The sequence below is a fragment of the Silurus aristotelis genome, assembly GCF_946808225.1.
Source record: "Silurus aristotelis genome assembly, chromosome: 8".
NCBI classification, from domain to species: domain Eukaryota; kingdom Metazoa; phylum Chordata; class Actinopteri; order Siluriformes; family Siluridae; genus Silurus; species Silurus aristotelis.
The window spans coordinates 1,498,936-1,511,416 of NC_139581.1; the positions used below are offsets into that span (position 1 = coordinate 1,498,936).

General features: G+C 43.8%; 1 protein-coding gene across 1 annotated transcript; it reads left to right on the forward strand.

The window, feature by feature from the left end:
- The first annotated feature begins 5,727 nt into the window (after positions 1-5,727).
- LOC310729593 (tripartite motif-containing protein 16-like) lies at positions 5,728-11,473 on the forward strand. The gene is made up of 6 exons (XM_083547984.1): positions 5,728-6,699; positions 8,750-8,845; positions 8,946-9,179; positions 9,368-9,527; positions 10,417-10,476; positions 10,744-11,473. The coding sequence occupies exons 1-6, from the start codon at positions 6,109-6,111 to the stop codon at positions 11,277-11,279; spliced, it is 1,677 nt and encodes a 558-aa protein (XP_083404110.1). The 5' UTR covers positions 5,728-6,108; the 3' UTR covers positions 11,280-11,473.
- Positions 11,474-12,481: the final 1,008 nt, after the last annotated feature.

Sequence of the window (12,481 nt, forward strand, 5' to 3'; positions counted from 1 at the left end):
GGCAATAACACATGCTTTGTAAAGCTTGATGATGGTAGTGGATAAGTGTGGAGGTAATCGAGGTCCACTTTGAAAGAATTGGAGTGGACCTCATCAGGCCATTAGACTGCACTAGGGCAACACTTTCTAGTTTTGATGAACTACACAACATGAAACCTGGAAGCAGTGCCTCTCTGCAGCATCTCAGCATGGAGTTTACAACAATCAATCTGTACTTGCATTTATCATCCACAGACAGACGGCTTAGTGGAGCGATTTAATTGAACTCTCGACAACATGATTCAGAAGTTCATTCACAAGGATGCACAAAACTGGGATAAAGTGACTCGAGCCCCTATTGTTTGCAGTATGAGTGGTCCCACAAGCCTCCATGGGGTTTTTCCCTTTTAAATTATTATACGGCCATAAGCAGTGCAAAGTTCTAGTTGTAATCTGCAAAAATTGGGAAGAAGGACCTTTTGCTAGCAAACATGACATTCAGTACGTCCTTGACCTGAGGGCAAAACTCCACACTTTGGGTAAATTATACAGTCCCTGCTGTAGAATAGAGCATGCAGCTGTGTGAATTTGCACTGGGAGATGAAGTACCCATGTTACTCTTCACGTCAATTTATTTGTGTCAAGTGTCAAGGACCATTGAGGTTACACGGGGAGTTGGAGAAGTCAAATAAGAGGTCAGATGCACAGGTAGAGGTGATGCACTGCAGGTATACAACCTCAACCTCCTAAAACCATGGAGAAAGACCAACTCTCACTGTCACAGGGAGCACAGGTATTCAAAAAGAGACTTCAGACATTTACATTAACATTTGCAGCATTTAGCAGATGCCCTTGTCGAAAGCGCCGTGTTTTTGCCTCCGCTTGGACAAACGAACCTCATAAAACATCATATTGAGACTCCTCCAGGTGGAGTGGTGCACAGCTGCCCATAGTGAACACAAAATTTGGGTAAACAAAGAGTCGGACACTGATTGTAGCAGCCCTGTGATCTTGGTGCCCAAGAGCGATGTATCGATCTGCTTCTGTGTGGATAATTAAAAAGTCAACGCGGTGTCGAAAATTTGGCAAAAATGCAATACCTCGCATCAATGAACTGCTCGATCGGTAAGGTGCAGAACACTTTTAATGACTTGACTCCAGTGTCTTGTAAAAAGGAAAAAAAATCCACTCTGTTCTGTTTCACACCAGTTTGTCACACTTCTATTTAGTTTGTACAGATGTCCAGTGACGTTTCAACGTCTCATTGACCGAATCCCATTATAATGCGTATGCTGCTGCCTACTTGGATGACAATCATCTATAATAATGACCGGCAGTATCATTTACAACACCTCAGAGCGGTCCTGAGAACTTTGAGGTTGGAGGGACTTACTTATTGTTTATTTAAACATTTAGTCAGTAGGTGTTTGAGGGGTAAATCAGCAGATCTGGAGGAAGCATGGATATAGAGTGTTATACAGTGTTTAGTGAACTGGGATTTTTGGATGCTGTCATCCCCTAAACCCCACGTGTTCACTCAGGTTTGTTGACAGTGACAGTCTAGTGCTAATGCCAAAGCTAGACCTCAGTGCACCAACACTTTGTGAAGTAATGTTCTCTGTTTAAAGGCTTACCAAACCATTTTGAGTTACATATTTCTGGTTATTGAGAACCACTGATTGATTTATGCCTGTTTCTGACCATAATTCCTGTTTAACAATTCAGATTTCCTTTGTGAGGGATTTATGACAGTCGTCAGAACTCAGAACCTTACTCTGAGCAGACACATCACGGGTGGATTCTCTATTGTAGTTCATTCCCTATGTAACTGTCACGCGGCGTAGATGGAGGCGGAGGCAGAAATAGAAGCCGGTGTCTTTATTAAACAAAACAGGCAGAGCCAAAACAAAACACCCGCAGTGCGGGATAAAACCTGCAAACGGAAGTCCGAAATACAAATGATAAACAAATAATATCCACGGTGCGCGGTGTGGTGCGGAGGCAGAGACGGAGAAGCGTCAGAAGTCCGAGGCGCGCCGGGAAACTCACACGCCGCCGTGGAGAGAACAGGGAATCCGGAAGGCGAAGATGCGTAGCGTGGAAAGCATTTGCGGAGCAGCGAGCCACCAGGAACCTGCACAGACCAACACGAAACTACACACACGTACATCTAATAACCGACCGTTCGTGAAGGTGAGCGGGGGGTTTATATGGGTGGTGTGATCGGACCCGGAGATGAGTCTCAGCTGCTCCTCGTGAAGCCCGATTGCGAGCAGCTGCATGCGGGCGGGGCATGCACAAGAACAGGAGCGCGGTGCGTCAGGGAATCCCATGGGAAGACAGCCCCCGAAGGGGGCGTGGCAGGGGGATTCCTGACACCACCCCCCCCGACGGGGCGGCACCGGACGCCCCCAACCCACAGAAAGCCCGGAGGGCCGGGGCACTCGGAGGATGGCCCCCCTGATCGTCTAGGGCCTAAAGGGACCAGGTAGGAACCGCCACGGAGCCGGGGAGAGCCGGGAAGGACCTGAAGTGGAGCGACCCCCTGCAAGAAGAGCCGGAAGGGGACCATGGACACCACGGGACCTAGGAGCGGAACCCCTGGCTTCGACTGGAGACGGAGAGACGTCTCCTACGGGGACCAGGAGCTGCACGTTGCACTCAGGGAGTCTGGAGGTGGAGCAACGCCCTCAGTGGAGGCCGGTAGCTGCGAGATGTCCTCGGTGGTGGTCTGAGGAAACGGGCTGGCCACCACGGGAACCCGGAACGGATCGGCTGCCCCCGTGGAGGCCTGGAATGGGGCCACTTCCACCGCATCGACCGGGAAGGGCGTCCCTGGTGCTGACCTGAGGCTGGGCGATGTCCTTGCCGGAGGTCTGGACCGGAGCCTTCTCACCCACGGGGACCTGGAAGGGACAGACCGCCGGAGGCGGAGGTGAGCAGTCAACGAGGCTTACCGGCTGGTGAACCCCCTGGATGGAGGCCGGAGACGGAACGAAGACCCCGGTGGTCTTCAGAGGCGGAGCGCCCTCCTCGGCGGGGAACCGGAACTGGATGGTGTTGACAACCCCGACTGGAGGTTGGAGGACTTACTCGGCGGAGTCAGGAGGCCGAGCGACGCCCTTGGAGGAGCTCGGGAGCGAGACGTCGCCCGGAAAGGAGCTAGGGAGCGAGACGTCGCCCGGAAAGGAGCTAGGGAGCGAGCCGTCGCCCGGAGAGGAGCTAGGGAGCGAGCCGTCGCCTTCTGTAGGACTGTGGGGCGAGCCGTCGCCTTCTGTAGGACTGTGGGGCGAGCCGTCGCCTTCCGTCGAACTTCCCTTTCGCAGTCCTGGAGCCGGTGTGAGTGCACAGGGAAACCCCTGGGCGGAGAGGAGCTAATGGGGACGTGCTCGGGCTTAACAGATCTCTCCTGGGAGTTTTGGGGCGGAGTTGAGTTCCCATGGAGGCCGAGGAGTGGCGAGGGGCTCGCCTGGAGATCCATGAGCGGAGAGGGGCTCGCCTGGAGATCCACGAGCGAAGCAGACACTGACACTCTGGACACTGGGGCCGAGCGTAGCACTCCTTGGGACACTGGAGCGGAGCGGATCTCACGGGGTCGTTCGGAGGCGGAGAGGAGCTCAGGGAGTCGCTCGGAGGCGGAGAGGAGCTCCCTTGAAGAGCCTGGAGCGGAGAGGCGGAGCTCTCGGGAGGAGCCTGGAGCGGAGAGGGGGAGCTCTCGGGAGGAGCCTGGAGCGGAGAGGCGGAGCTCTCGGGATAAGCCTGGAATTGGGCTGAGCTCTCTGGCGGAGCCTGGAACTGGGCGGAGCTCTCTGGCGGAGCCTGGGAAGCATACGCGGAGCAGCGAGCCACCAGGAACCTGCACAGACCAACATGAAACTACACACACGTACATCAAATAACCGACCGTTCGTGAAGGTGAGCGCGGGGTTTATATGGGTGGTGTGATCGGACCCGGAGATGTGACAGTAACACACTTAATAATAATAGAATGACCTCAGAAAGCAATGAAGGATTTTCAGCCTTGTATGAGAAGAAGCTTTACTGCAGTCACATTACGTTTCAATGAGCTCATAGAAGGTAGTCACTCAATCTTAAGTAAGATGATCAAGAGCCCAGAATCTCCCAGTGTTCTCATATTTATACCCTGATGCCACATAGCATCCCCCTTGTGTTCTTTGTTTGTGTTATCAATCCTTATCTTTTAGAATTTTTTCTCCTCGACAAGTTCCACTTATTTCTTCATTTTTAAAGGATCATCTCTCCTCACCTACATTTTTTATTTCCCATTATCCTCCTCCCCTTTCTAAGATTTCATATTTTGGTGTCCTGTTCCCCTCAGTTCCTCTTATTTTAGGCCTGGTTCTGTTAGAATTCTTAAGAAAGTTGCATTTGTAAAAAACCCTCTCTCCCTTGAATGATCTCCTTACTTATTATCTATTTTCCTTCTGCATCTGCAAAGTTTCGGCTTTTATTCTGATTTTTATTGCTGTTTAGATTCTACTATTATTGGGTTAAGTTCAAATCCTCCTACATGGATTATATGTTCATATATGTTTAATTAACTATTGTTCTACTGATTTATATGAGTATTTATGTAATATGTGCCTGAGAGCTGAGTGTCGTACAGGCCTTAGTGCAGAATATGTTGCCTTATGAGAACATTCACAGGCTTGCTATCTTGTCTCTTCTCCGGTTCTGCCAACTGCACACAATAGTCTTACGTCTTGCTATTCTGATGTTGATCTTCACTAACTTCTCCTTATCGGTTTTTCATTTAGCTTCTTCTCGCAAACATTCCAGACTAGCTCTTAGCGACATTTTTAGAAGAAAGTATCGCCAATTTCAACTCTACTCTCTAGCAGTCGAGGTTACACCATTCACTTTTACACGTGAGACGTGCACACAGACTTCGCCTGACCTCCCTGCTGTTTTTCATCAGGAGACACAAACTGATAATGAAGATTCTGATGGTCTTCACACACCTGCATCAACTCCTCCTTTTTCTCTCTCCACCTTACATATCTTCTCCCTATCCCTCATACTGGTCTCCTACTGATTAATCACCAGCTTCCCCTATTCTATCTCCCACTACTGATTATTCTCCTGTGTCTCCCCCTGCTGTGCATTCTTCCACCTCTCCTCCTCCTGTGTCTGTCCTCGATCACTCTCCCATGCCTTCTTTAGTCCCTGTTGATATTGAGTTTTTTTACCTCAATAATCTGAATTAGTCTGCCACATACGTGGCTGTTTACGTTCATCGACACACTCACGGCATCAGTCGAGCACTATTCTACTTTATATGTTCGTATCTGACTATCAGTTTACTTTCTACTTGGAGTAAATAGATTGCATGAGTTTGATTAAAATATCGGCTAAATAGGTTTGATTCATCTATTTATGTTGAACTCATGGTATCTAAAGTTCTATACTAGTTATAAGTTAAATACAGTATGTTGGATTAAACACAAGCTACAGAAATTGGATTAGAATATTTTTTTTCGACAGTGTCATGCTGTGTGGATATTTTCCAGCAGTAGCAACTGTGAGACGTGTCAGAATTTAAGAAATGATGAACAGATCGAAGGTATGAGATCTCAGACTGAAGTCAAATTTCACTCCCCTTTTCAAAGTGAAGTGACTCCAAATTTTCATAATGGTATCAGTGACATTCCCTAATTCACATGACAGATGTTGAAAACACTGCAGAGAGAAAACAGAGAAGATCCTCGAATCCAGATGTGGTGAACTTGTAGCATTACACCTACAAAGACATGATGTGCTGAGTGAAGCGTCTGAACGCTGTCAGTTTTATATTTCTGTTATTATTAAACCCACAGTCAAATTCACACCAAAGAACAAATCAGACTGCATTGGATTGGACTGTTTAGATCAGAAAGTATCTCCTGTTGTAAGACTACACTGTTCCTTACAAGCCTGAACTCTCTGTGTTTAAAGCCACGCCCACTCTGTGTGTCACACTATAACACACACAACCAGGAAGTTCATTTCAGAGAAAACGAAACTTAGAACTTGAAGCCTCTCCCTCTATTTTCTTCTTCTTCTCTCTTTCATACACACACACACACACACACACACACACACACACACACACACACACACAGCAGGAAAATGGCAGAAGCCAGTATTTCAGTAAATCAGGATCAGTTCATCTGTGCAGTGTGTCTGGATCTCCTGAAGGATCCTGTAGCTATTCCTTGTGGTCACAGTTTCTGTAAGGTGTGTATTAATAGCATCTGGAATCAGGAGAACATGAAGAGCATCTACAGCTGCCCCCAGTGTAGAGAAACTTTCACTCCAAGGCCTGTTCTATGCAGGAACAACATGCTGGCTGAAGTGGTGGAGAAACTGAAGAAGACTGAACTTCAAGCTGCTTCTCCTGCTCACTGTTACGCTGGACCTGGAGATGTGGACTGTGATTCCTGCACTGGGAGAAAACACAAAGCCGTCAAGTCCTGTCTGGTGTGTCTGGCCTCGTATTGTGAAGATCATCTTAAACCTCACTATCAGTCTCAGGCTTTTAAGAAGCACAAGTTAGTTGAAGCCTGTGTAGATCTCCAAGAGAAGATCTGCTCTCAGCACGACAAACTGATGGAGATCTACTGCCGTACTGAGCAAAGCTTCATCTGTTACTTGTGTATGACGGATGAACATAAAGGCCATGATACAGTTTCAACTACTGCAGAAAGAAGTAAAAAACAGGTGAGAACTGAACATTATTATTCTTTTACAATGAATTAATTGTAATAAATAATGAAATTGTTTATGAGGTGAATTTTAGTTACAGTTGAAGGATCATATGTAAAGAAGTGTTAAACAGGAGAAAGCTGGAGCTGTTTTCCCCCAGTTCTATTTCCTTTGTGAAAAGGTAACGAAATGTTATCAGCAGATGTGGAAAGTAATGAAGTGCAAATACTTTGTTAGTGTACTTAAGTAGATTTTTCTGGTATCAGTATTTTAATTTACTATTTATTCTTCAGACAAATTTTGACTTTTTCCTTGTAATTTTTTAATTTTTACACAAATATCTGTACTTTTGTTGTTTATTTGGTTGTGATGATGTGTAGATCAAACTTTGAACTTTGATCAAACTCACACGACTCTAGTAAGACCTGAAGACACTGATTAACCCTAATCAGAACAAACTAAAGCTAAACTCTGCAGCAAAGTGGACTTCAAGGGCCAGAGTTGAGAACCCTTTAGCTATTTAGATTCAATCAATAAAAAAAGCTTTACCTCCATTTAATGTTCTTGGAGGCTTCATGACTTTCATCACTCCACAAAAAACTGAAAAATGGAGTAGAAGGTCTCCCTGTATTGGCAATTGTTTGGCTTAATGATTCTCCACATCTGTTGCTTGAAAGAATATTAATGATTTAATGTTAGATTAGGAATCATCAACTGTCTGCAGTTCGGTAGAAGATATGGGATATGTCACTATGTTTTACATCAGTCCAAACTATGCTTCAGTGTACCCACATGGTCCAGATCTTTGAAGCAGGGTTATGCCTGTAAAGGTTTTGCTGGACTGTCCTACTCCTTCAAAGCATCAGAGTCAATGAAATGTCTTTGCTTTGTACATTTCTTGCAGAGTTCTATAATGTCTTGCTGGGGGTTCTGGCTGTCAAGGCTGTTGTCTGGATCATCAGATACAATTTAGACGGAGTACACTACTTAACAAAATGCACAATCATTAATTCAAGAATTTATTCTGCATAAAAAAATAAAATAAAGCAGAATTAGGCTTCATATATTACCAAACATTATTACTTTTTAAAGTACATTTTAATATACTTACATGCTTTATTGAATGTGATTTTCTTGAATCCAATTAAAAATCTACAGAAAGAACTAAAGATCAGAGTTCATAGAAGAGGTCACAGAACTTAGAAGATTTGGAGTGTAGAAGATTGGGCCAAAATCACACCTGAGCAATGTGTGCAACCAGTTTCTCCATACAGGAGGCGTCTTGAAGCCGTCATTACCGACAAAGTTTTAAATCCACCGTGTTCAATACTTTCTCCCCGTGTCATTTCACATTATTACACATAACTTTATTTATGGACATCTACAGTTTGATGTCTTTATATGTTTGGATTGCATGAGTTCTTACCAACATCTGGGAAACATTTCATGTCAGTAGCCACAAATTAAATGTAACTATTCTAACTTTTGTCATCATTTGAAAAGCTTTTTGTGGCTGCTTGTTGAATGAATGCGCGATTTTCTTCTTTGAACAAATTCACTCATGTTGGGTCGTTTCTTTCTGTAAAAAAAACGTGTGTATGATATAAAGCAACATTTGGATTGTATTTTGCAGATGGCATTTGACGACCATGCTTAAAAATATATATAAGATATAATAACATTTTGACAATTTTTGTTTAAAACAACATTTAGTTTAGTTGTGAAGATATAAGCATCTAGAATATATAATTAATGTCATTTTGTATAATAATTAAATTGGCATAAATTAAATATACAAACAATGAAAACAAGCATTTAAACGTTGTAAAGCCGCAGTAAATCACCTGTAAATACAGATTTTATTTCATCTTTAATGAGGTGGAATTGGGTGTGGCTTTGAGTAGACCATTTTCACACATCACTAAATTTATCATGTAATCTGTGCTGAACAACATTTAATCCTGGAAGTTATTTTATTATATTTTTAGAGATTTTTAGAGAAATTTGACTACAATTCTGTAAAACAGGAAGAAATCTATCTGAAATGTATTTTATTTGGTCTCAGAATGAGTTAAAGGAGGAGCAGATTAAATCCCAGCAGAAGATCCAGGAGAAGCAGAAGAAGGTGCAGGAGCTGAAACAGACTGTTGATACTATAAAGGTGAGGAATGAACACACACACACACACACACACACACACACACATGAACTCTCACCGTGTGTGTGTGTGTGTGTGTGTCTGTGTGTGTGTGTTCTAACAGAAGCGTTCACAGGCAGCAGTAGATGATAATGAGAAGATCTTTAATGAGATGATCAGCTCCCTGGTGAAAAGGCGCTCGGAGGTGATGGAGCTGATCAGAGTTCAGGAAAAAGCTGAACTGAGTCGAGCTGAACAACACCTGAAACATCTGGAGCAGGAGATCGCTGATCTTCAGAGGAGAGTCAGTGATCTGGAGCAGCTTTTACACACACCTGATCACATCCACTTCCTCCAGGTAACACTCACTGTCTGATCTACAGAGGGCGCTGTTCCTCACAAAGTTTCCTCCTAAAAGCTCATTACAGCAACAATAAATGTTCCTGTCTGAGATCACAAGTGTGTCTTTGGTCTGATTCAGTCTAAGATTCATTCGTTTCTCTCCTCCACTTTTCTCCTTCTTTATGATGTGTTTCCTCTCTGTAGAGTTTCCCGTCTCTCTGTGTTTCTCCTGGATGTGACGACTCACCCAGCTTCACTGTCAATCAACATCTCTCATTTGATGGAGTGAGGAAATCGGTCTCCGATCTGAAAAAACGAGTCGAGGAAATCTGTCAGGAGGAATTCAACAAAATCCCTCCACAAGGTAAACAAATAGTTGTGTTGGAAATTTATTTGTTGTGTATCACAGTAAAGAGGGAGAAAAATTTCACGGAACAGGAATAAGTGGAGGTCACGTATGCAGAAGAAGGTAGATAGCGTTCTCCTCTGGGTATGTTCCACTGCCTTGTGAGACAGCATGAGCAGCAGATTAAAAAGACACTGATGCGTACAACACACACACACACACACACACACACACACACACACACACACACACACACACACACACACACACACACACACTCTGTCAGGGTATGGACCACAATTTGGAAGCTGGAGTAGCTCTATCATGTTTATTGAGGTAAACAGAGCACAACACCGAGTCAGAGAGCGTACGAACCGTAACGGGGGTTGAGTCCGTAAAGCCGCCATAATCCTTGGAACAGGTACAATCCACAGGGAAGGTATATAATCCACAGGGAAGGTATATAATCCACAGGGAAGGGATATAATCCACAGGGAAGGTATATAATCCACGGAACCAGTGGGGAATGCTGGCAGTCTCGGGTCAGGTCGGTCACCGTAGCCATAAAGTAGGTCTGACACTAGTGATGTCAGAACGAAGGATTATATGTTGAATCGGTAACGAGAGACACCTGTTAATGCCGGGAGCAGCAGAGCGAGGCAGCGTGACAGCTACCGAGGGGGGCGTGGCAGGTGGATCCCCGACACACACACACACACACACACACACACACACACACACACACACACACTTATTACACTAGATAGACTTTAATTCAGATCTGGAAAGTTATCTGACACCGTTGTTAGTCGTCTGATACCAGCAAAGAATCACAACTTTCATATTTATGATGTAAAATGTTTCCACATAATTTTTCAGTCTCCATTTTGTCTCTGTGTCTCAACAGCTGCAGCAGTTCAGATGATTTTACCCTCAGAACCAAAGAGCAGAGCAGATTTTCTGCAGTGTAGGTGTAACACACACACACACACACACACACACACACACACACACACACACACACACACACACACACACACACACAGAGTGTGAACATGTCTGTATTGATGATCTAAATCTGATCCATTTCTCCCTGATGACTGATGATGTGTAATATTTAAAATAGTTCATGTAGAGCAGCATTAGGAGAACAGAAACACACACAGGTGTCTCACACACACTTATTATAAATCCTGTGATTAACATCAAACCTGTGCACATTTTATTGTTCTAGATTTCTGTTATCTGACTCTGGATCCCAACACAGCAAATCCTGATCTCTTTCTCTCTGAGACAAACAGAGTCGTGACATACAGTAATACAGAACAGCGATACTCTGATCATCCAGAGAGATTTGACTTCTGGGAGCAGGTGTTGTGTAAAGAGAGTGTGTGTGGACGCTGTTACTGGGAGGTGGAGTGGAGCGGTGGTGTTGTGTACATATCAGTCTCATATAAAGAGATCAGCAGGAAAGGACAGGGTTTTGAGTGTGTGTTTGGAAACAACAGTCAGTCCTGGAGTCTGGTGTGTTCTCCTTCCTCTGTAATTTTCCGACACAATAACATTAAAACTGAGCTCCGAGGTCCAGCGTCCTCCAGAATAGGAGTGTATGTGGATCACAGTGCAGGAACTCTGTCCTTCTACAGCGTCTCTGATACGATGAGGCTCCTCCACAGAGTCCACACCACATTCACTCGGCCTCTATACGCTGGATTCTGTGTGCATTCTAACACAGTTATGAGGTTTTGTGATGAAATGAACTGCATGTAAAAGTTTAATAAAATGATAACTGAGGAGTCGGATTTCATTTCTCCCTGAACTTCAGTAATTCTGTGTGCAGAATCTGTAGAATGTAGGATGTTTCTAGAATGAAGGTAAAGGTACAGAGATGTTTCCAGGCCACGTTCCTCATGATTGTGATAAAGGTTTCAATTAATTCTTAAATAATAAAAGCCATAAAAATCCTTCATCTTTGCCTTTTTTCCAAACTGAGTTTTGTGCTGATGAACTCGAGATGATCTGTGAGAGATGGAATAGGCTGGGGTGTCCCAATACTTTTGGCCTAATGTTTTGCCTCGTGTGAATTATTTGTACATGTTGAAACTGAATCTATTTTTCAGAGGATATATTTTGGGTGAAAAGTGCACTTGTGGTTTCTTACTTTAAAATAAACACCCGGATGTTTGACGTTTTCTAATGCAGTCAAATTCATAGCTGGCTTAAATTTCTCTCTATTTTTGGGTCACTATTGATATTTCTATCTGTATATATTTATTTTTATGTGCTGTGTGACTGTGTTTTAACCTCAACCTAAAACCCCACCTGAGTCAAATCCACATGTTTTCCTCAGTTCTAGTGGAAGTGTGAGGAGGATCTCTCTCCCACTGGGACTTTAATCATTTTCCTACAGAAATAAATGTACTGAAAGGTTCACAGGAAATCCAGATCACTCCTTTATTCAATTCGTTCCCAACAAACACACATTTATTCTAAATCTTAGACCTAATGTGCTGAAAACGGCTCCGCTGATGCTTCTTGTCTCGTCACTTTAACAACAAGCTCATTTTATTACAGGAATCACAGAAATGTTTTGCCTCACTGGATGTTACTGTCGGCGGCTGAACGTTTCTACAGTAAAACAGTTCAAATATTCCACTTTAGCCGCTTAGCTTCCATCTTAGCTTCCACTTCAGACGTAATTGGGCGTGGCTTTAATGTTTTCAGAGCTCGTTCTTAAGCTGTTTCAGCATTAAAGTTTTAAAGTTCAAACATTAAGGCCACGCCCACTCACATCTGATTGGCCAGATCAAACATTTGAATATTGACTGTTAAACTGCACTAAACATTTTATTTATTTATTTAGTTTGTTTTATTTTGTTTTTTTGTCATACGAATTTTCCAAAGCCGCACCTACTCACATCTGATTGGCCATTTCCAAACATTTCAGTTAGTTTTAATGATGAATAAATAAT